Below are 25356 nucleotides of genomic sequence, written 5' to 3'. Positions count from 1 at the left end.
TTACTTTCTTCTTTTTTTTTTCGGAGACGGAGTCTCACTCTGTTGCACAGGCTGGAGTGCAATGGTGTGATCTTGGCTCACTGCAACCTCCGCCTCCCAGGTTCAAGTGATTCTTCTGCGTTGGCCTCCTGAGTAGCTGGGACTACAGGCATGTGCCACCACACCCAGCTAATTTTTGTATTTTTAGTAGAGATGGGGTTTCAGCATGTTGGCCAGGCTGGTCTCGAACTCCTGACCTCAAGTGATCCACCCTCCTCAGCCTCCCAAAGTGTTGGGATTATAGGTGTGAGCCATCGCGCCTGACCAGTAATGTTACTTTCTTCTCCTGCCTGGTCTCTGCTCACAGAGGCCTAACATCAAGGTGATGTGACTCTTATTTTTCTTAGGCCCTTCATATTTGTGTATCGTGACATAATGCTCAGCTGAACACCTAAAGGTCGGAAGTCTCCTACCTGGGCCCTTCCTACAGGGAGCATTGTGACACGTCCCTGCATTCATCAACTAGGAGATGTGACTCTCCTCTTCTGCCTGCACCCTGCCTACAGGGAAAATTGAGGCACATTGCTGTGGCCAGCAACCAGATGCTGTGTTTTTTCTGCATGGGTCTTTATTACAGAAATGATGGTTGACATATCTCTGGGCCCAGCATCCAGGTGATGTGACAGTCTTCTTCTGTCTGATCCCTGCTTACAGGAACATTGTAGCGTATTGCTACGCCCAGCACCTACCTGATGGGATTTTCCCCTGGTTTTAGGTTTTGCCTGCAGCAGACATTGTGAAATATTGCTAGGCCCTGCACTGACATGTGAGTCTTCTGCCTACGATTTGGCCACTTGGGCCATTGTGACATATTGCTGGGTCCAACAGCCGGGTGATATAACTTTTATGCCTGGACCCTGCCTATGGGTGGCATTTTGAAATGTCTTTGCACCAGTCACACAGGCGATTTGACTCTCTTGTCTTACCTGGTTTCTGCTTACAGGAAGTTTTGTGACATTTGGCAGCACATAGCTGATTTGATTTTTTTTTCTTAGTTTTTCCTCCAGGGAAGATTGTGAAATATTGGTGAACCCAGCACCAAAGTGATGTTACTCTATTTTTTTCTTGGCCCTGCTCACATAAGACATTATGACATGTTGCTGGGTTTTACACCCAAGCGATGTGAGTTTCCTGCCTGGACCATGCTTACAGAAAACATTTTAACACATATCTAAGCCCATCAACTATTTTATGTGACTCTCCTCTTTTATCTGGGCTTTGTCCATAGCTCAGATTGTAATATATCTTTGAGCCTGGGTTGTGCTAACAGAAAAGAGAGTGACTTATTGTTTGGCCCAGCACACAGGTGATGTGATTCTTATGCTTGGTCCCTGTTCAGGTGGTCATTGTGACATAACTCTGGGCCAATCACCTAAATAATAGGTCTCCTTTTTATTTCTGAATCTGTCCACAGTAAGAAATGTGAGATATCGCTTGGCCCAGCACCCATGCGATGTGACTCTCCTCTCATAGCTAGGCCCTGCCCACTGTAGTGATTGTGCTACCAGCTCCTACATTATCTGACTCTTGTCTTCTTCCTGAGCCCTGCAAACAAGTAGCACTAGGAAATATCCCTGGGCCTCTCACCTAGGTGATGTGACTTTTCTGCCTGGGCTCTCCTTATCCGGGTATTGTGACATGTTGCTGGATGCAGCATTTAGGTAATGTGACTTCTTCTCTACTGCTTGGACTCTGAACAAAAAAAGATTTAGATGTATCACTGGGCCCAGCACCTACATGATGGGACTCTTCTCTTGTCTGGGCCCTGCATCCTTTTTTTTTTTTTTGAGACGGAGTTTCGCTCTTGTTGCCCAGGCTGGAGTGCAATGGCATAATCTCGGCTCATGACAACCTCTGCCTCCCAGGTTCAAGCGACTCTCCTGCCTCAGCCTCCTGAGTAGCTGGGATCACAGGCATGCACCACCACACCTGGCTAATTTTGTATTTTTAGTAGAGACAGGGTTTCTCCATGTTGGGCAGGCTGGTCACAAACTCCCGACCTTAGGTGATCTGCCCGCCTCGGCCTCCCAAAGTGCTAAGATTACAGGCGTGAGCCACTGCGCCTGGCCCCTGCATACATATTGTGACATGTAGCTGGGTCTATCACCAAGGAATCTCCTACATAAGCCCTGGTCACGAGAGTATTATGACATATCTTTTCATTCATCACCTAGGTGATGTGACTCTTCTTCAGCCTGCACCCTGCCAAAAGAGGATTGTGATGTATCACTGGACCCAGCACCTAGATGATGTAACTCTCATCTTTTGCCTGGACCTTGCATATTTTGGGTATTGTTACATATTACTGGGTCTGACATTAGGGGATGGGAGGTCCCTGCCTGGGCCTGCCCACAGGGGGCCTTGTGACATATTTTGACATCCATCAATTATAATATGTGACTTTTCTCACCTACATGCACCATGCCCCCCAAAAACATTGTAACATACCACTGGGATCAGCAACCAGATAATGTGTCTCACCTCTCAGGGTGTTGCTCATAGAGAGCACTGTAACATATTGTTGGGCCCTGCACCCAGGTGGTGTAACTTGCTGCCCATGCCCATCTTACAAGAAGAGATGTTAAGGCATCCCTGCCTAAGCACCTAGGTGATGTGACTCTCCTGTCTCGTCCTTGCACTCAAAAAAGATTGTGACATATCTCTAGACCAGCCCCAGGTGATGTGACTCTCCTGCTCACTCTTTACCCATAGGTGTAATTGTAACATTGTATTTTTTTTTTTTTTGAGACGGAATCTTGCTCTGTCGCCCAGGCTGGAGTGCAGTGGAGCAATCTCGGCTCACTGCAAGCTCCACCTGCCGGGTTCATGCCATTCTCCTGCCTCAGCCTCCCAAGTAGCTGGGACTACAGGTGTCTGCCACCATGCCCGGCTAGTTTTTTGTATTTTTAGTAGAGACGGGGTTTCACCGTGTTAGCCAGGATGGTCTCGATCTCCTGACCTCATGGTCCACCTGCCTCGGTCTCCCAAAGTGCTGGGATTACAGGTGTAAGCCACCTTCCCGGCCCTTGTCACATATATTTTGCCTGAGCTTACAAATTACTATGATGATTCTCATACCTTGAACCAGGCAATAAAAGAGATACACCTTGCCTAGCTAGGCTTGAGAAAACAAACATGATTCTAAGTTTCCTTTTTTTTTGCAAAGGTCATGGAGAATTACCACTCTCTCAGATATTATAAAAAGCTCTCAGGTGGCACAGAGAGTGTCATCACAAGCCAAAAACACAGATGAGATTGTGTTTTGTGTATCTTTTTTTTTTTTTTTTGAGACAGAGTCTCCCTTATCACCCAGGCTGGAGTACAGTGGCACGAGCTCACCTTACTGCAACCTCCACCTCCCAGGTTCAAGTGATTCTCCTGCCTCAGCCTTCTGAGCAGCTGGGATACGCCCGGCTTTTTTGTATTTTTAGTAGAGATAAGGTTTTACCATGTTGGTCAGGCTGGTCTCGAACTACTGACCTCATGATCCACCTGCCCCAGTCTGGGCCTAGGGCCACAGGTACGATCATGGGTTTATACAATCACAAAGATCTCAGAGTGGATTTGACTCTCCTGTATATTGTATAAAGCCCTCGGGTAATACACTGAGTGCCCTTACATGGCCCAGCACACAGGTGACATTGTTATACTCACATGCGCAACCAGCCAACAGTAAATATTGTCATCCCTTAACATAAACATAACCTACTTCTGAAGCTCTGAATGTCACACCTGGAGGCAGTGGAAAATTGCAAAATTGACTCTTATAGGTGAATCTGGTCCACAGATGGATTGGTGACTCTCAGGTCAAGATTCAGCACACCTGTGAGGCTGTTTTTTTTTTTTTTTTTTTTTTTTAAGACCGAGTTTCGCTCTTGTTGCCCAGGCCGGAGTGCAATGGCATGATCTTGGCTCACTCCACCTCCCAGGTTCGAGTGATTCTCCTGCCTCAGCCTCCCTAGTAGCTGGGATTACAGGCGCCCGCCACCATATCCAGCTAATTTTTGTATTTTGAGTAGAGATGAGATTTTGCCATGTTGGCCAGGCTGGTCTCTACTCCTGACCTCAGGTGATCCACCTGCCTTGGCCTCCCAAAGTGCTGGGGTTACAGGTGTGAGGCACCACGCCTGGCCAAGGCTATGATTTTACTGAGAGACACAGTCTGCAGAAGAGATTGAGGCTGTTATGCATGGATTCATCTACATTGAGATGGTGACTTGTGTACTTAGACCCAATATCCAAATGGTATTGACTCATACCTAGAATGAAGACATGTGAAGAACTGTTTTGTCTGATTTCTGGGTCTTTCTGCAGGTGTGATTGTGACACATACCTCTGCTCAGAATGTGAGCGATTTGACTCTCCTGCCTGGGCCCAGTACACAGATGGGATTGTGACATATCGCTGGACCCAGCATGTAGATCATGTGACCCTATACTCTTGCCTTGGTGCTGTCGCAGAGGGCATTGTGACATATCACTGGTCCCTGCACCCAGGTAATGTGTTTCTCCTTTCTGTGCCCTGCCCAAATGGGCTATTGTAACATATTACTGGATCTAACACCCAGATGATATGAATCTCCTACCTAGACCCTGGCTTCAGGGGACATTTTGCCATATTTCTGGACCCATCTATTTAATGTTACTCTTCACCTTTACATGGGCTTTTCCCTAGGAGACGTTGTAACATATCTGTGCCAAGCACCTACATGATCTCACTCTTCTCTCCTGCCTGGGCCCTGACCACAGAAGAGGGGGTGACGTATCACTAGGCCCTGACCACAGGTTATGTGATTTTTCTGCCTGGTCCCTGTCCAGAGAGGACATTATGACATTTGCCTGGGCCCATAAACTAGATTATATGACTCTCCTTTTGTCTCTGAAACTTGTCCACAGTAGAGATTTTGACATATCACTTTTCTCAGGATCTACGTAATGTGAATTTTGTTCCATGCCTCAGTCCTGCCCACTGGGGTGATTGTGCCATATAACTAGTCTCAATTCCTAGGTTATGTGACTCTTCTTTATGAGCCTTACCCACATAGGGCATTTTGACGTATCTCTGGAGCCCTCTCTTAGATGAGGTGACTGTGCTGCACGGTCCCCTTTTTTTCAGAAAATATTGTGCCATATTTTTTGACCTAGTAACAAGGTGATGTGACCCTCGTCTACTGCTTGGTTTCTGCCCAAGGCGGGATTGTGATTTATTTTATTGTTGTTTTTTTTTTGAGACGGAGTCTCACTTTGTTGCCAGGCTGGAGTGCAGTGGCACGATCTCAGCTCACTGCAACCTCTGCCTCCTGGGTTCAAGCGATTCTTCTGCCTCAGCCTCCCAAGTAGCTGGGGCTACAGGCGTGCACCACCATACCTAGCTAATTTTTGTATTTTTATTAGAGACAGGATTTCACCACGTTGTCCAGGATGCTCTCGTTCTCTTGACCTGGTGAACCACCAGCCTCTGCCTCCCAAAGTGCTGAGATTACAGGTGTGAGCCACCATGCCTGGCCAGGGATTGTGATTTTTCACTGGGCCTAGCACCTTGGTGATGTGACTCTCCTCTCCTACTACAGGTTTCAGGTAGAAAAGGAGAGTCACGTCACTTAGGTGATAAACAGAAAGATAATGTCATAATTCTGCTATTAGCAGGGCCCATGCAGGAGAGTCACATCACCTAGTTGTTGGACCCTGCCATATTTCAATATACACAATTTGTTTCACCTAGGTGTTGGTGAATTGTGTATTGTATATATTAAAATATGGCTAGTCCAACACCTAGGTGATGGGACTCTCTTCACCTGCTAATAGAGGAATTATGACATGTCATTTGTTTATCACCTAAGTGATGTAACTTCTACCTGAACCCTGTAAAAGGGGAGGATTGTGACATATCACTGGACTCTGTATCTAGGTGATATCACTCTCTTTATCCTGGGCGCCTTGTATTGTGGGTATTATGACACATCGGTGGCTCAAACCAAATGGGTAAAGAGCTCTTGCCTGGGCCCTGTCTGTGGGAAGCACCTTGTGACATATCTGTGCATCCATTACTTTGGAGGTGTGACTCTCCTCTTCCATCTGCACCATGCCCACAGAAAGATTGTGTTGCATCTCTGGGTTCAGCAACCAGGTGCTGTGTTTCTTGGGCCCAGGCCTTGCCTGCAGAGAGAATTGTGACATAGCTGGGTCCAGTACCAAGTAACGTGACTTTGTTGTCTGTGCCTTGCTTTCGAGAAGGAATTGTAACATAACCCTGGACAGGCAACCAGGTAATATGACTCTCCTGCCTGGTCCTTGTCCTGAAAAATTGTGACATATTTCCGACTCAGCATGCAGGTGATGTTACTCTCCCATTTACTTTCTACTCACAGGTTAGATTGTGACATACACTTTAGCCCAGTTCACAGTTGCGATGATGATACTCATACCACAAACCAGTCCATAGCAGAGATACTGGTGCTGGTAGCTAGACTTAGAGAAACAGGTAAAGTCCTGGATTACCATTCTTTCACATTTTGTATAAAGTCTTTGGACGGTACAGAGAGTGTTATCATAGGGCCAAGCACACAGGTGAGACTGTTTCTCAAATGCACAACCTACCAAATGTTAGCATTGTCACCCTCACACGAATTTCACACGTGAATGGAGTCCACAGTAAAAATTGTGACTGTCATATGTAATCATGTGACAACAGTTAAGATGGTGACTCATTTCTAAACCTAGCTCATAGGCAGGTGAGAACTCTTTTCTCTAGACCCAGCCAATTGGAGAGATGTTGACTCTAATGCATGAGCCTAGGTCCACAGGTATGATTATGAGTTTGTATTAGAAAAAAAAGTCTCAGAGCAAATTGTGACTATCATGGATATTGTATAAAGCCCTCAGGTAGTATAGAGAGTTCTATAACAGGGCCTGGCACCCAGGTGACATTGTGACACTCGTATGCAAACCCAGCCAACAGTGAAAATTGACAACTTTCCACATGAACACAGCTCACTGTTGAAGTTCTGAATCTCACACCTGGAGGTGGTTGGAAAATTGACTCTCAAATGTGGATTCGGTTCACACGTGGGCTGGTGACTCTCAAACCAAGATTCAGCATACCTGTGAGGCTGTGACTCCACTAAGGGGACACAGTCCACAGCAAAGATGGAGGCTCTCATGGATGTATCCAGTCCACCGTTGAGATTGTGACTTGTGTACTTGGACTCAACATACAACATGTGTTGACTCTAATACTAAGAAATGGGATGTGTGGGATTGTTCATTCCTACATTTTTTTGTGACTGTGATTGTAACATACACCTTTGCCCAGCACCTGAGTGATTTGACTCTCCTGCCTGGTGCCTAGTGCACAGATCGGATTGTGACACATTGCTGAATCCAACACCTAGGTGGTGTGACTCTGTACTTTTGCCTCAGCACTGCCCACAGGGGGGCATTGTGACATATCACTGGACCCCACACCCTGGTTATGTGACTCTTCTGCCTGTGCCCTATCTTCATGGGCCATTGTGACATTGCTATGTGCAACATCCAGGTGATGTAACTTTCCTTGCTGGATCCTGCTTGCAGGAAGCATTATAATCTATCTGCATCCATCACCCAAGTAATGTGACTCTCTTTCTACCAGGTTGCTGCTTACAGAAAGAATTGTTACCTATCACTGGGCCAGCACCTAGCTGTTGTGATGCTTCTTCTTCTACCTACATTCAGCTCACAATGTAGATTTTGACATACTGCTGGGCTAAACACCAAAAATGAAGTTACGTTTTTCCTCAGCACTTTCCTCATCAGGCATTGTGACATATTGTTTGGCCCAGAACTAAGGTAATGTGAGCCTCCTGCCTGAACCCTGCCCATAGTGGGCATAGTGACATATTTGTGAACCCATCATCCATATAATGTAACTTTCTTACTTGGCTTTTCCCTATAGGAGAGACTGTGACATATATTTGAGCCCAGAAACCAAATAATTTGACCCTTCTTTCCTGCTATGGCCATGCTCCCTTAAAAGAGAGTGACTTATTGTTGCGATTAGCACACAGGCTATGTGATTCTTCTGCCTGGTTCCTCTCCACAGGAGTTACTTTGACATATCTCTGGGCCCATTACTTAGATGATGTGACTCCTCTTATTCCTGGGATGTGTTCACAGTTTGGATTGTAACATATCGCTTAGTCAAGCACTTTTGTGATGTGACTCTTCTCTCATGCTTTGGCTTTGTCCACTGGGGTGCTTGTGATATGTAGCTGGGCCCAGCTCTTAGGTTATGTGATCTCTGTTTTGTTTTTTTTTGTTGTTTTTTTTTTTGCCTGATCTCTGCATACATTTTGTATTGTGATATATATGGCTGGGTCCAACACCTAGGTATTATGAGTCTCCTGAATGGGCTCTGTTCAGAAAGGTATTATGACATATTCTTTTTTCTTCATCACTTAAATGTTGTGACTCTCCTTTTTTGACTAGAACCTGCTACAAAGGATAATTGTGAAATATCACTGGACCCAGCACCTAGGTGATGTGACTCTCCTTTTTGCCTGGGTCTCACATAATTTGGGTATTGTGATATATTGCTGAGACCAACATCTAGGGGATGGGAAGCTCCTTTCTTGACCCTAACCACAGGAGCTTTGTGACATATCTCTGCATCCATGATCTAAATATGTGATTCTGTGTTTCTGCCTGCACCCTGCTAACAGAGAAGATTACGACAAATTTCTAAGTGCAGTGTATCTTGTTTATCTTGTGCTGACCTCCTATCTCATCCTGTGACTAAGAATGCCTAACCTGGGGAGGTAGCCAAGTAGGTTTCAGCATATTTCACACAGCTGCTATTCAAGATTGAGTTGCTCTGGTTTGAATGCCTCCAACATTAAGATCCACTATAAAATTATGAAAAAAGTCTAGAGTAAATGAGAATTAAATTAGGATGGGCTATTCTACCCTGGGTGCGGTGGCTTACTCCTGTAATCCCAGCACGTTGGGAGGCCAAGGCGGGCGAATCACCTGAGGTCAGGAGTTTGAGACCAGCCTGGCCAACATGGGGAAACCCCGTCTCTACTAAAAATGCAAAAATTAGCCAGGTGTGGTAGCGTACATCTGTAATCCCAGCTACTCGGGAGGCTGAGGCAGGGGAATTGCTTGAACCCAGGAGGTGGAGGTTGCAGTGAGCTGAGATTGCACCACTGCACTCCAGCCTGGGTAATAGAGCGAGACTGTATCTCCAAAAAAAAAAAAAATTTAGAATGGGCTATTCTGAAAGATGTAGCAATAATTATATTTGTGTTTATGAGTTTTTTTATTAACCTCTACACTTGATAATAAAAGAGGTTTCCACTGTTAAAGGAAAATAAATCTCTTGATGCCAAAATTACTAAGCCACTAGAAAAGTCAAGTTGAGAACTATGTCAGGCAAACCTGCCTCCCATTTTATTTCTAAATAAGATAGCTACAAAGATAAAAAAGCTACATACTTTCTTTACAATTAGCCAACAAGGAAATTCCTTGAGAACCAAAGACAGACAGAACTCAGAGTCATTTCTCTGAGCCTCACCTGAGACAAATGCACATCTGATTGCTTCCTCTGCTCTGCTGTTAATTTAGATATGCAGATTCACTGAGCCAGACTAAATTGTATTCAGTTGAATGCTTATCAAGGACTCAAGAATCCACACTTTTATCTCTTATTTACTTATGACCTGGAAGCCCTCACCTCAAGTTATCCTGCATTACTGGATCAAACCAAGAAAGAGAGAGAGGAAGAAGGAGGTGGAGGAGGAAAAAGGTAGGGAAGGAAGATCTTATACATATTGATTGATGTCTCATGCTTTCCTAAAATGTTTAAAAGCTGCTGGGCACGGTGGCTCACACCTGTAATCCCAGCACTTTGGGAGGCTGAGGTGAGCAGTTCACCAGGTCAGGAGACATCCTGGCTAACAGGGTGAAACCCTGTCTCTACTAAAAATACAAAAAATTAGCTGGTATTCATAGAAAATACAATTTTTAATTATTGAGTAATCTGAATAAATGAATATATCATAAAAAAAAATTAGCTGGGCATGGGGTCATGCACCTGTATCCCCAGCTACTTGGTAGGCTGAGTCAGGAGAATCGCTTGAACCTGGGAGGCGGAGGTTGCAGTGAGCCGAGATCGTGCCACTACACTCCAGCCTGGTCGACAGAGCAAGACTCCATCTCAAAAAAAAAAAAAAAGTAAGTGTAGGCAAATGTAGATGCAAATACACATCTGTTTACACAAATTCCTACTTTCAAAATCACAGAGAATGGTCACTTTTTAGCCTTTTTATGAATAAAATCCTGGATTCCATTTATTATTCCATTAGAACTTCTGTACCTATTTTGAAACTTGAGATTAAATTGTCTTTTGCTGAGTTGCCCAGTTTATATTTCAAGTAATACTATATCATGGGAACACATTAGAGATTTTCTATATTTTTATGTTTTGCATCAGTTTCTAAAACCTGGAAATTATCTTGTTTTGAATTTCTTATGAAAATGGAATACTATCCACTAAGAATATTCCATTAGCATACTGCAACTTAAAGTCAGGAGATCTAAACTTTTTCTGGTAACATTACCTATATTTAGCTTTTAAAAAAAATGTTCTCTCTCTTTTTGTATATGCTTTTTAATTTACTTTTTAAAATGTGCATAACATTTCCTTGAATTCTATTAATGGACCTCAATGCTTTAAAAAATTTTTTTGATAAAATAACTCAGTCTGAATGTGATGGTTCATGCCTAAAATCCCAGTACTTTGGGAGGCTGACTTTGTAGGATTCATCGAGCCCAAGAGTTTGAGACCATTCTGGGCTATCTAGTGAGGCTTCATCTCTACAAATAAAAATATGATAACAAATTAGCTGAGCATGGGGCCACATGCCAGTGGTCCCAGCTACTCAGAAGGATAAGACAGGTAAATTGCTCGAGCCTAGACTGCTGAGGCTGCAGTGAGCTGCAGTCATGACACTGCACTCCAGCCTGGGTAACAGAGACCCCCTCTCAAGAATAAGAAAAACCCCACAGAGAATAAATAATAAAATATTCAATGTTTGTAATACTTCCTACTCAAAGGACCAGAAGGCAGGAAGGTCATAAAAGCTGAAATTCAAAAACAATTAGTTTCATTTTTTAGTAGCCATATAGTATATTACTTATAAGTGAAGATGACCTTATACACAAGGTTAAAGGCAAATACCCTCTGGGTTGGGCCTGCTCTGCTCAGGGAGGAAGCCCTGCCTGAAAAGGCGGCAGCCTAGGCTGTCATTCTTTATTCTTTCAGCCCAGCGTCTGATCACATCTTTCATTCAGGGTTTGCGGGGGCAGGACCTTAGAAGTTATCCAATCAGGGACGCTGGGCTGGAAACCATCCAATCAGGCACGGGGCAGGAGAGGACAGGGTGGCTTCCGGGATGTGGCGGGGCCTTTGTCTCTGGCTGCAGTTGGAGCTCCGCTTCTCGTCTTCAGTCTTCTGTGTCCTCTGCTGCTAGAGGTCCAGCCTCTGTGGCTCTGTGACCTGCAGGTATTGGGGGATCCACAGCTAAGACGCCAGGACCCCCCGGAAGCCTAGAAATGGTGAGAGTGCCGGTCTGACATCCCGAGAGGGGGAAGGGGCTGTGGCGTGACTCAGGCCTTCCCGCAGTCAGCTCCACAATCTGCGCGTGCCGGAGTTCTTGCCCAGCTCGGCCTCAATCCCCTTCAGCCATAAGATGGCGGCTGCTCTGGGAGGCGGCCCCGGGCGTCCTGTCTCTTCTCTGCGCAGTGACTGTGTCCCGGCTTGCAGCCCTCTGTGGGCAGCTCTGCAGCCGCAGCGCGGCGTCTCTCCCAAATTGTGCAGGGGCCACAGGAGGGTCGTCAGGAGAGAATCCTGACTCGTGATGCAGTTTCATGAATGGGAAGAGCTTTGGTCCGTGGCATTTCTAGTCCCTCTTTTGGTCTATTAGAAACAGGAGAGTCGGCCGGGCGCGGTGGGTCACGCCTTTAATCCCAGCACTTTGGGAGGTCGAGGTGGGTGGATGACGAGGTGAGGAGTTCGAGAGCAGCCTGGCTAATATGATGAACCCCGTCTATACTAAAAATACAAAAATTAGCTGGGCGTGGTGGCGCGCGCCTGTAATCGCAGCTACTAGGGAGGCTGACCAGGAGAATCGCTTGAACCCAGGAGGTGGAGGATGCAGTGAGCCGAGATCGCGCCATTGCACTCCAGCCTGGGCATCGTAGTGAGACTCCGACTCAAAAAAAAAATATGAGAGTCACCACAAAAATATTAATCAAAGAGTAATTTAAGACTGTAAGGTTTGTAGTTTGGGGTCCATGGGGAATGAAGGATTTTTTTTTTTTTTTTTTGAGACGGAGTCTCTCTCTGTCCAGGCTGGAGTACAGTGGTGCAATCTGGGGTCACTGCAGCCTCCCTCTACCGGGTTCAAGCGATTCTCCTGCTTCAGCCTCCTGAGTAGCTTGGAACTACAGGCGCGCACCACCACGCCTGGCTAATTTTTTCTATTTCAGTAGAGACCAGATTTCACCGTGTTGCCCAGGCTGTCCGCCTGCCTCGGCCTCCTGAGGTGCTAGGATTACAGGCGTGAGTCACTGCGCCCCGCCAGGAAAGACTTTTAGAAGGCGCATGATGAAGAAAACCAAATTCAGTACTTTGTTAGGTAGAGTTACATAGTTTTTTAATTTGTACGATTAAGGTGGAAATTTCCTGGTTATATAATCGGGTTAATTGGCAGTTTATAGTTGTTTAAGGCTGAATTTTTTTTTCCTCGGTGTAGTAATTTACAAAATATACATTTGAGTTAGATTTTTATAAGGTAGAAACCCTGGCATTAGAGTGAGGTCAGTCTAATTGCCTGCCACTTAATTATTTTCACACTCCACAGAAGAGTGATTTTCCTCTGCATTTTTCTCATGTTTCAAGCAGGGTCTGAAGTCTGCACCGTACTCCCCATTCCTCCAGCCTAATGGATTTGAGTAAAATGCTAAATTTTCAGTCCAGGCAGGGTGGCTCACGCCTGTAATCCCAGCACTTTGAGAGGCCGAGACGGGCGGATCACTAGGTGAGGAGTTCGAGACCAGCCTGGCCAACATAGTGAAACCCCGTCTCTACTAAAAATACAAAAATTAGCTGGGCATGGTGGTGCATGCCTGTAGTCGTGGCTGCTCTGGGAGGCTGGGGCAGGAGAATCTCTTGAACCTAGGAGATAGAAGTTGCAGTGAGCCAAGGTTGCACCACTGCACTCCAGCCTGGGCAACAGAGAAAGACTCCGTCTCCAAAAACAGAAACAAAAAAAATTAGCGAGGTGTGGTAATCCCAGCTACTTGGGAGGCAGGAGAATTGCTTGATCTCGGGACGCGGAGGTTGCAGTGAGTCGAGATCGCGCCACTACACTCCAGCCTGGGCCAGAGTGAAACTCCCTCTGAAAAAAAAAAAACTAAACTAAATTTTCCTTTATTTCTGACATTCCCAAATGCCACCTTCTTCTCCGCAATTCACGTTATCAACTATTTTTTCTTTTTTTTGTTTTTTTTTTTTTGAGATGGACTTTCGCTTTTGCTGCCCAGGCTGGAGTGCAATGGTGCTATCTCGGCTCCCTGCAACCTCCATCTCCCGGATTCAAGCGATTTTCTTGCCTCAGCCTCCTTAGTAGCTGGGATTACAGGTGCCTGCCACCACACCCAGCTAATTTTTTTATATTTTTAGTAAAGACGGGATTTCACTATATTGGCCAGGTGGTCTTGAACTCCTGAGCTCAGATGATCCACCCGCCTCAGCCTCCCAAAGTGCTAGGATTACGGCACTTAAAAATAGCCACTGCGCCGGGCTATTTTTTTTTTTTTTTTTTAGTGTACATTTTAGATACAGAGATACGTTTTAGATAAAGCTATTTTAGATATCTGTACATTTTTGATACAGATATTTTAATTATTTTTTGAAAAATCATTGGATGGACTTAAATAAATTTTCCTTCCTTCTTTCCTTCTTTCTTTCTTTCCTTCCTTCCTTCCATCCTTCCATCCTTCCTCTCGGTTTGTTTCCCAGGCTGGAGTGCAGTGTTGCAATCTCAGCTCATTGCAACCTCCCGGGTTCAACCGATTCTCCTGCCTCAGCCTCCCGAGTAGCTGGAATTACAGGCACCTGCCACCGTGCCTGGTTAATTTTTTTGTATTTTTAGTTGAGACAGGGTTTCACCTTGTTGGCCAAGCTGGTTTCGAACTCCTGACCTTGTGATCCACCCGCCTTGGCCTCCCAAAGTGCAAGGATTACAGGCGTGAGCCACCGAGTCCGGCCTAAATTTTGTTTTCTATTTGAAAATATTTTCCATATTGAAAAGAAAGCAAAAAATAATCCCCTTACACTGTTTGTAAAAAATAAAAATCTCTGTGCCTCTTTTCCTTTTCTTTTTTCTTTACTTTTTTTTTTTTTTTTTTTTGAAACAGTGTTGCTTTGCTGCCCAGTCTGGAGTGCAGTGATGTGATCTCTGCTCACTGCAACCTCTGCCTCCCTGATTCGAGTGATTCTTTTGCTTCAGCCACTCCAGTAGCTGGAACTACCGGCACCTACCACCATTCCCAGCTAATTTTTGTATTTTTGTTAGAGATGAGGTTTTTCCATGTTGACCAGGCTGGTCTCGAACTCCTAACCTCAGATGATCCACCCGCCTCTGCCACCACGCCTGGCCTCTTTTTTCTTTTTGTTTTCCCTAGGCACAAGACTCTTCCCTCCCCCCCACCTTAAGATGGAGTTTAGCTCTTGTTGTCTAGGCTTGACTGCAGTGGAGCCATCTCAGCTCACTGCAACCTCTGCCTCCTGGGTTCAAGCGATTCTGCTGACTCAGCCTCCCGAGTAGCTAGGACTACAGGGATGCACCACCACGCCTGGCTAATTTTGTATTTTTAGTAGAGACAGGGTTTCCCCATGTTGGTCACGCTGTTCTCAAACTGCCGACCTCAGGTGATCCACCCGCCTCGGCCTCCCAAAGTGCTGAGATTATAGGCATGAGCCACCACACCCAGCCAGAGACTTTCGGAATGTTTTTAGGTCAAGTTTTTCCTTTCGAAAAATGTGGGTGATTTTTCCTCAGCCACACTTCATTTTGTTGTTTTTGTTGTTTTTTTCTGATCCTGGGTTTCAGTACTGTCTAGGGATAAACCAAGATAACCACCATGGCTCTGTGTGCTACAGTGTCACAGCCTGGGTGTAGTGGCTCATGCCTGTAATCCCAACACTTTGGGAGGCCGAGGTGGGTGAATCACCTGAGGTCAGGAGTTTGAGACCAGCCTGGCCAACATGATGAAATCCCGTCTCAACTAAAAATACAAAAAAATTAGCTGGGTGCAGGGGCAGGCGCCTGTAATCCCAGCTACTTCGGGAGGCAGAGGCAGAAGAATCGCTTGAACCTGGGAGGCCGAGGTTGCAGTGAGCTGAGATCACGCCATTGTACTCAGCCTGGGCGACAGGAGCGAATCTCTGTTTAAAAAATAAATAAATAAAATAAAATAAAAATTATCATTTACCTTTCTCTTTCCCAGAGTGAGTTTAGGAATCTTCTCAGGTGTCTTTTATTTTATGGCTGAGTGATTTTCAACAGAATTCCAAGGCTTAGCTTTTAGAATGCTACCAAGGAAAAGAATAGGGAAAATCTATTTTATTTGGCTGTACAAAATTAATACATTTTTATAAGAAAACGTGGTATATAAGTGGTGAGTTACACAGATTCATAAAAACATCAGTTACTCTCTTTGCAGGGTAAATTTGTAGAGGTGATTATCTGTATTCTATATCCTATCATCTTGATTTCTAAGTTTAATGCTACATTTTATGAGATGAAACTTGGTACCTCCTAGAAGTGTTTTCATATGGCTAATTGTTTACCACATAATTTTTTTTTTTTTCAATTGACATGGAGTCTCACTCTGTTGCCCCGCTAGAGTGCAGTGGCACAATCTCGGCTCACTGCCCCCTCCATCTCCCAGGTTCAAGCAATTCTCCTCCCTCAGCCTCCCGAGTAGCTGGGATTACAGGCGTGTGCCACCACGCCCAGCTAATTTTTGTATTTTTAGTAGAGATGGGGTTTCACCATATTGGCCCGGCTGGTCTCGAACTCCTGACCTTGTTATCTGCCTGCCTTGGCCTCCTAAAGTGCTGGGATTACAGGCATGAGCCACCGCGCCTGGCTGGTTGTCTTGTTTAGTTAGTCTGTTCATAGTTTTCTTTGCTGTGCAGAAGCTCTGTAGTTTAATTAGGTCCCATTTGTCAATTTTTCCTTTTGTTGCAATTGCTTTTGGTATTTCCATCATGAAATCTTCTGGTTCTTATGTCTAGAATGATTTCCTAGGTACCTTCCAAAGTTTTTTTAAAAATAATTTTACATTTTAAGACTTTAATTCACTTTGAGTTGATTTTTGTATATGGTGTAAGAAAAGCATCCAGTTTCAGTTTTCTACGTAGTATTAGCTAGTTATTTTAGCAAATTTATTAAATAGAAATTTTTTTTTACATTTCTCTTGTAAGCTTTGTTGAAGATCAGATGGTTGTAGGTGTGTGGCATTATTTCTGGGCTCTCTATTCTGTTGCATTTGTCTATGAGCTTGTTTCTATAACAGTACCATGCTGCTTTGGTTACTGTAGCCCTGTGGTATAGTTTGAAGTCAGGTAATGTACTGCTTCCAGTTTTGTTCTTTTTGTTTAGGAATGCCTTGGGTATTTAGGCTCTTTTTTAGTTCCACATTTATTTTAAAATAGTTATTTTTAGTCCCGTTAAGAATGTTTTTGGTAGTTTGGCAGAAACAGAATTAAGTCTGTACATTTCTTTGGGCAGTTTGGCCATTTTAATGATACCTTTTCTATTCATGAGCATAAACGGGTTTTCCATTTGTTTGTGTCATCTCTTACTTTTTGAAGCAGTTTTAAAATTCTTGTCATAGAGATCTTTCACCTCCCTGGTTAGCTGTATTTCTGGATATTTGATTCTTTTTGTGGCAAATAGGATTGTGTTTTTGATTTGGCTTTTGGCTTCAATATTGATGTACAGAGATGTTACTGATTTTTGTGCATTTATTTTGTATTCTAAAACTTTGCTGAAGTTGTTTGTCAGTTTAAAAGCTTTTCTGGAGCCGGGCGTGGTGGTTCATGCCTGTAATCCCAGCAATTTTGGGAGGCCGAGGTGGGCGGATCACAAGGTCAGGAGTTCGAGGTCAGCCTGGCCAACATGATGAAACCCCGTCTCTACTAAAATTACAAAAATTAGCTGGGCGTAGTTGTGTGGCTTGTAATCCCAGCTACTCAGGAGGCTGAGGCTGGAGAATTGCTTGAAACCAGGAGGTGGAGGTTTCAGTGAGCCGAGATTGTGCCACTGCACTCCAGCTTGGGTGACAGAGCAAGACACCGTCTCAAAAAAATAAAATAAAAATTAAAAAAAAAAAAGTTTCTGCTGAGGCTATAGGGTTTTGTAGGTGTAGAATCATGCTACCTGCAAACAAGGGTAGTCTGACTTTCTTCCTCTTTCTCTTGCCTGATTGCTCTGTCCAGTACTTCCAATGCTATGTTGAATAGGAGTGATGAGAGAAGGCATCTTTGTCTTGTGCCAGTTTTCAAAGAGAAATGCTTCCAACTTCTGTGTGTCCATTCAGTGTAATGGCTTTGAGTTTGTGACAGATAACTCATTATTTTGAAGTATGTACCTTCAATGCCTAGTTCATTGAGGGTTTTACATGAAGAATGTTAAATTTTCTTGAAAGATTTTTCTGCATCTATTGAGATAATCTTGTGGTTTTGGTCTTTAGTTCTGTTTATGTGATTAATCACATTTATTGATTTGTGTATGTTGAAATAACCTTGCATCCCAGGGATATAGGCTACTTGATCATAGTAGATTAGCTTTTTGATGTGCTGCTGGATTCAGTTTGCCAGTATTTTGTTGAGAATTTTTCCATCATTTTTTATTAAGATCATTGGCATGAAGTTTTCTTTTTTTGTTTTATACCAGGTTTTGGTATCAGAATAATGCTATTATGTAATGAGTTGGGGAAGAGTTCCTTCTCAATTTTTTGGAATGGCTCTAGTAAGAATGGTATCACCTTTTTTTTTTTTGTACATCTGGTAGAATTCTTCTGTGAATATGTCTGATCCTGGTTTTTTATTGGTTTCTAGGCTATTTATTATACTTCAATTTTGAATCTTGTTGGTCTCTTCAGGGATACTTTTTTTTTTTTCAGTCTTTGGAGGATGTACGTGTCTAGGAATTGATCTATTCTAGATTTTCCAGTTTGTTTACATACAGGTGTTTGTTACAGACTTGAATAATTATTTTGTTGTTGTTGGGTCAGTGTTAATGGCCATTTTGTCACTTCTAATCTTGTTTATTTGGATCTTCTCTTTCTTCATTAATCTCTCTAGAGCGCTATTTATCTTATTAATTCTTTCAAAGATTTTACTCCTGGATTTCTCCTTTTTTTTTGTTTTTTGTTTTGTTTTGTTTCATTTTGTTTTTGAAACAGAATCTGGCTCTATTGCCCAGGCTGGAGTGCAGTGGCACAACCTTGCCTCGCTGCAACCTCCGCCTCCCTGGTTCAAGCAATTCTCCTGCCTCAGCCTCCCGAGTAGTTGGGATTACAGGTGCCCACCAATACACATGGCCAATTTTTGTATTTTTAGTAGAGACCGGGTTTCACTATTTGGCCAGGCTGGTCTCGAACTCCAGACCTCAAGTGATCTGCCCACCTTGGCCTCCCAAAGTGCTGCGATTACAGGGGTGAGCCACCGCGCCCAGCCTTCTCCATATTTTTATCATTTTTTTTGTCTAACTCTGCAGTTCAGATCTGATTTTTGTTTCTTGTCCTCTGTTAGCTTAGAGGTCAGTTTGCTTTTTCTTCTCTTGTTCTTTTATGATGTCAGGTTTTGTGTTTTTTTTGTTTTTTGAGACGGAGCTCAATGAATCCAATGTCTACTGAAATTCAGATGTTCAAGAGTTCAATATGTCCAGAGACCTGGCTGTTGTAAAAGAAAATATAAATCAGAGGCATTATTATCCTACCTGAAAATAAGAGAGACTATCTTGTTCAACTCTTTTATCTTAAAGCATTTAGATTATATGGAGATATTTTTGTTGCTTTTTTGAAATATATTTAAATCATATTAACAGCCAAATAAACCTTTTGGCATTCTTTTGACTCAAGATTGTCTTTATTTAAGACCTCAGATTCATTGCTTATCCTTGATTTGGGAAAATTTAATTTTTTTTTTAGTCTTTTAAAGTAGACACAGATTTGTTTAGATTAAAGCTCATTTTAAGAGCACACAGAAGTTTAGCACGAAGAACGAATTAAATTTAGAAATACAGAATGGTAAAAACTAAAAAATACTGAATAAATTTCTTTGACAGAAAACTGATAATCCAAGGTAATCTAATATTTGCAGGCTGAAGTACTTACACTGCAAAAGCAAGAACAGTTCAGTGTGTAAACTCAACCTTGGAGTCTGTGTAGTTTTTTTTGTGTGTGGTGTTTTTTTTTTTTTTTCTTTGAGATGGAGTCTCACTCTGTCACCCAGGCTGGAGTGCAGTGGCACGATCTCGGTTCACTGTGACCTCTGCCTCATGGGTTCAAGCGATTCTCCTGCCTTAGCCTCCTGAGTAGCTGGAGTAGCTGGGACTACAGCCATGTGCCACCACGTCCGGCTAATTTTTTTTTTTTTTTTTTTTTTTAAACAGAGTCTCGCTCTTTTGCCCAGGCTGGAGTGCATTGGCGCCATCTTGGCTCACTGCGATCTCCGCCTCCCGGTTTCACGCCATTCTCCTGGCTCAGCCTCCCAGCGCCCGGCTAATTTTTTGTATTTTTAGTAGAGACGGGGTTTCACCGTATTAGCCAGGATGGTCTCGATCTCCTGACCTCGTGATCTGCCCGCCGCGGCCTCCCAAAGTGCTGGGATTACAGGCGTGAGCCACCGCATCCGGCTGTATTTTTTTTTTTTCCTTAAATTTACTTTTTTTGAGACGGAGTTTCACTCCTGTTGCCCAGGCTGGAGTACAATGGCATGATCTCAGCTTACTGCAACCTCCGCCTACTGGGTTCAAGTGATTCTCCTGCCTCAGCCTCCTGAGTAGCTGGGATTACAGGCATGCGCCACCATGCCTGGCTAAATTTTGTACTTTTAGAGTAGAGACAGGGTTTCTCCATGTTGGTCAGGCTGGTCTCAAACTCCTGACCTCAAGTGATCCACCCGCCTCAGCTTCCCAAAGTATTGGGATTACAGGCATGAGCCACCGCGCCTGGCCTAATTTTTTGTATTTTTATGAGAGATGGGGTTTCACCGTGTTAGCCAGGATGGTCTCAATCTCCTGACCTTGTGGTATGCCCGCCTTGGCCTCCCAAAGTCCTGGGATTACAGGCATGAGTCACCATGCCTAGCCTAAATAGTTATTTTAATATTCTTACTCATACTTTGAAATATAAAGTAGTTTTAACTGAAATACGGTTACAGACAATTTTTTAAAATACTACATACATTATGACTAGTACATTAAAGTTGGTTATACTTAGATATTTATATCTCATAAATATCTAAGAAAAGTCACTACCAAATTGTTACAATAGATATTAGTCTGACATGCTTATTAATTTATCCAATATGGATAATTACAGGGAAGCTTAATTTTAGTGTCTTTCATTTAACTAAATTGGAATGCTGCTATTACAGGACAGATAAAAACAGGTCAGGTGGCCACTCAAAAAATATAGTAGCTCTTCAGAGGCTGGGTACGGTGCCTTACGCCTGTAATCCCAGCACTTTGGAAGGCTGAGGCGGGTGGATCACCTGAGGTTGGGATTTCAAGGCCAGTCTGACCAACATGGAGAAACTCCATCTCTACTAAAAATACAAAATTAGCCAGACATTGTGGTGCATGCCTGTAATCCCAGCTACTTGGGAGGCTGAGACAGGAGAATTGCTTGAACCTGGGAGGCGGAGGTTGCAGTGAGCTGAGATTGTGCCATTGCACTCCAGCCTGGGCAACAAAAGCTCAACTCCATCTCAAAAAAAAAAAAAAAGGCCAGGCGCAGTAGCTCACACCTGTAATCCCAGCACTTTGGGAGGCCAAAGTGGGTGGATCACTTGAGGTTGGGAATTCAAGACCTGCTTCACCAACATGGAGAAACCCTGTCTCTGCCAAAAATAGAAAAATTAGCCGGGTATGGTGGTACATGCCTGTAATCCCAGCTACTCGGGAGGCTGAGGCAGGAGAATCACTGAAACCTGGGAGGCGGAGGTTGCAGTGAGCCAAGATCGCACCATTGCACTCCAGCCTGGGCAACAAGAGGGAAACTTCATTTCAAAAAAAAAAAAAAAAAAACACATAGTAGCTCTTCAGTTAGCAGTGTTGCAAGCTTGAATATATTACACTATATGAATAAACTCAAGATTTCAATTCTTCATCAAAAGGTGCATGTGGAAATTGTGAGATGTATTCCAATATGGAACTCCCATCCAATGGCTAGGAGATGAGACAGCAGCAGACATGGAAGAGAAACCTTAGAAAATTCTGCTGAGAATATATATTTTTTTCATAATGCTCATGTTTCTTGTGCTGAGAGTAGCTGTGCACTTCGTTTAGAGAGAAATTTGTTTAAGGGGAATATTTTTGGTTGACTTGATCAATCTTTCATCTAATCTAAGTTTTTTCTTAAGATGCTTTGAACTTCTTTTTTTTTTCCTCAATACAGTATTACTCAAATGGAGAGCTGTTTTTCTTTCTAATGCTTTGGGTGTCTGTTTCAGAAGCTCTGTTAGTGTCCCGTGGTGCCTGTGAATGCACGATGAAAACTCTCAGAGTTATCATCATCTGAACTCATGCTGAAAACCCAACAGTTTTTTGTTTTTTTTTTTTTTTTTTTTTTTTTTTGGAGACAGAGTCTCACTCTGTCGCCAGGCTGGAGTGCAGTGGCGCGATCTCGGCTCACTGCAACCTCCGCCTCCTGGTTTCAAGTGATTTCCCTGCCTCAGCCTCCTTAGTAGCTTGGAGTACAGGTATGTACCACCACACCCAGCTAATTTACCTATTTTTAGTATAGATGGGGTTTCACCATGTTGGCCAGGATGGTCTCGATCTCTTGACCTGGTGATCTGCCTGCCTCCTTCCCAAAGTGCTGGGATTACAGGTGTGAGCCACTGCACTCAGCCAAACCCAGCAGTATTTTTTCCATGTCACCACTGTAAGTAGAAACTGAGCCTGAATCACTGCTCAGGCTTAGTGAGCCTGCTGAACTGTCTTTCTGTCTTTGCAATCTCTTAAGCAGATTTACTGTGATGCTGCTCACATTCTGGTTTAATTGTGTAATAAACAATTTTATTTCTGTTCTGTCATTTTGGAGTTTCTCTGGGGCTGCAGAAATTTTTTTTTAATTCCATTTCCAAACACTGTCTTGAATTACCAGACATAATATAAACACATAAGGTGCCAACTAAGCTTTAATCTAGAGGAAACTTTTCCTTTCAGGCTTCCCTTCTATTCACAATTGTGCTGCAAAGTGTATGAGGTCCCCTAAATATGCAGGTGGAATTGTTTTTTTGCCTATTTGGTATATGTAATTAACTGTAGTCGCTTCTAGAAAGGATAGACAAGATTTCTACAAACTTCACAGAAAAGGAACCAACCATTTTACCTCTTTATTTATTATTTTTTATTTTTTTGAGATGGAGTCTTGCTCTGTTGCCCAGGCTGGAGTGCAGTGGCACCATCTCGGCCTACTGCAACCTCTGCCTCTCGGGTTTAAGCGATTCTTCTGCCTCAGCCTCCCAAGTAGCTGGGACTACAGGTGAGTTCCACCATGCCCAGCTAATTTTTGTATTTTTAGTAGACGAAGTTTCACCATATCGGCCGGATTGGTCTTGATCTCTTGACCTCCTGATCCACCTGCCTTGGCCTCCCACAGTGCTGGGATTACAGGCGTGAGCCACTGACCCAGGCTATTTTACCTTTTTCAATGACTCTTGTATCCTCAGACCTGAAAGTGATTCACAGACCATGGGGCCCAGAAACCTGATCAAAGTAACGTGTGCATTGAGTAGACATGTGGACATGAGGATCTCCACTTTCTTCCTCTTGCTAAAAATGCCTTAAACTGTGTAGGTGAAACCTGCTGCCACTCCACCAGATTTAGCTCCACTAAATCTGCAGCCCCAAATTCTGATTCTGGGTTTTGAGATTTGAGAAATAAAAAAAAACTTTAATCTGAGAAATGCAAGTCCTTTTTTCAAACTCAGAGACATTAAAATGAGAACACAATTATTTCTTTCTCCTCCCTTTGAACTATGTATTTATCTCTTGAAACTATTTGCTATTGCCACAAGTAGCTATAAACTAAACTAATAATGTCACACTGGACACTATAACCCATACCTTAAACCTTAACAATGTATATCCAATTAATAATCAGTGTTATTTCTGTAAATAAATAAGACTTCCTGACAACTGTTTTTTTTGGTTGGTTGGGTTGTTTGATTTTTGAGACAGTTTCACTCTTGTTGCCCAGGCTGGAGTACAATGGTGCAATCTAGGCTCACTGCAACCTCCACTTCCCGAGTTCAAGCAGTTCTCCTGCCTTAGCCTCCCGAGTAGCTGGGATTACAAGCATATGCCAACATGCCCGGCTAATTTTTTGTATTAGTAGAAACAGGGTTTTACCGTGTTGGCCAGGCTGGTCTCAAACTCCTGTCCTCAGGTGATCCAGCTGTCTTGGCCTCCCAAAGTTCTAGGATTACAGGCATGAGCCACCGTGCCCAGCCTAAGTGGACCTGACAAACAACTTTGTACCAGTCCACTCTCTGCCCCTCTTTTTTGCCTTTACAAATCTACTTGTAACTGCTGCTAAAGTTTACATTCCAGACAACTTGAATCATTGCTTCCAGGTTATAATCCTCAAGCTTGGCCCAAATAAATGATTTACTTATATTCATGTTGCCTCAGATTTCTTTTTTCTTTCTTTTTTCTTTTTTTTTTTTAGGTAAACATATTATTTTAAATGTGCTACAGCAGCCTCTATGAGGGGATCTCTCTTTTGATTGTACCCTGCTTGCTTTAACACCCAAGAATGCAGAGCCAGGTTGATCCAACATAGAATCTGTACATATAGTTTGGCCTCTGCCTGGGATTCACAAGACAGGGCCAGGTTTTGGATTGAGAATGTACAGAAAATCAACGAGACATTTTCTGCATTGTGAGAAATCAACATAGACACCTTAAAGACCCCTTTGAGAGTGTGGCTTTTTGAACTTTTCAGATTTTGCTCAGTGACCTGCTAACACTTATGTGAGAGGCTCCAGGTGTAAATAGAATCTAATGGCAGAATCTGTAAGCGTAAACAAGCATCTTAGGAGTGAGAGATCAAGACCACAAAATGTCCAGAGCTATGACCACAGCTATACCTACCCATAAAATACGATACTGGAGTAGGGTATTTTTGTCTTTTTTCTTACCTAAGAGCTAGCTAATCAGGACAGGTGATGCAGGTTCTGGAGCTCTACCAGGGCAGTTCTATTTTCTTTTTTTGAGACAGAGTCTCACTGTCGCCCCGGGCTGGAGCGCAGTGGCACGATCTTGGCGCACTGCAAGCTCTGCCTCCCGGGTTCATGTCATTCTCCTTCAGCCTCCAGAGTAGCTGGGACTACAGGCACCCATCACCACGCCCGGGTAATTTTTTTTTGTTTTGTATTTTTAGTAGAGACAGGGTTTCACCGTGTTAGCCAGGATGGTCTCGATCTGACCTCGTGATCCACCCACCTCAGCCTCCCCAGATGCTGGGATTACATTCCTGAGCCACTGCACCTGGCCGGGCAGTTCTATTTTCTATTTAGAATCAGCCTGAGGCTGGATGTGGTGGCTCACACCTGTAATCCCAGCACTTTGGGAGGCCGAGATGGGTGGATCACCTGAGGTTAGGAGTTTGAGATCAGCCTGACCAACATGGTGTAACCCCATCTCTACTAAATACAAAAAAAATTAGCCAGGTGTGGTTGCACATGCCTGTAATCCCAGCTACTTGGGAGGCTGAGGCAGGAGAATCGCTTGGAGGTTGCAGTGAGCTGAGATTGTGCGATTGCACTCCAGCCTGGGCAACAAGAGCGAAACATCATCTCACGAAAAAAAAAAAAAAGGCCTGATTCTTTCTTGCCCGGCTTATCACTGGGCAGTCAGCTCTGGGTCACTGGGAATCCTCTCACAATCAACTAGACATCTTTGCGACATTTGAAAATGTCCAGAACAGAATTGTGTCAGGCTGACAAGAATGGTTAATTCTGCTCTGT

The 25356-nt window shown here is 43.6% G+C and overlaps 1 protein-coding gene across 3 annotated transcripts in view; it reads left to right on the top strand.

Annotated features, from left to right (window-relative positions):
- The first annotated feature begins 806 nt into the window (after positions 1–806).
- Positions 807–25356, top strand: part of ZNF43 (zinc finger protein 43) — a 43828-nt gene continuing 19278 nt past the window's right edge. Inside the window, exon 1 of one of the 3 annotated variants that reach the window (XM_034945648.3) lies at positions 807–4535. Coding sequence is in view for 1 of the 3 variants with exons in the window: in XM_008955529.5 (XP_008953777.3) it covers positions 11631–11633 (3 nt within the window). In the remaining 2 variants the exon portion in view is untranslated. Of the gene's footprint in view, positions 4536–11479; positions 11634–25356 lie in introns of those variants that run through there. The other 2 variants (XM_008955529.5, XM_034945650.3) reach the window with 2 other exon arrangements.

This window comes from Pan paniscus, chromosome 20 (genome assembly GCF_029289425.2).
Source record: "Pan paniscus chromosome 20, NHGRI_mPanPan1-v2.0_pri, whole genome shotgun sequence".
Classification (NCBI taxonomy): domain Eukaryota; kingdom Metazoa; phylum Chordata; class Mammalia; order Primates; family Hominidae; genus Pan; species Pan paniscus.
This window is presented reverse-complemented; position numbering and strand designations above follow the sequence as displayed.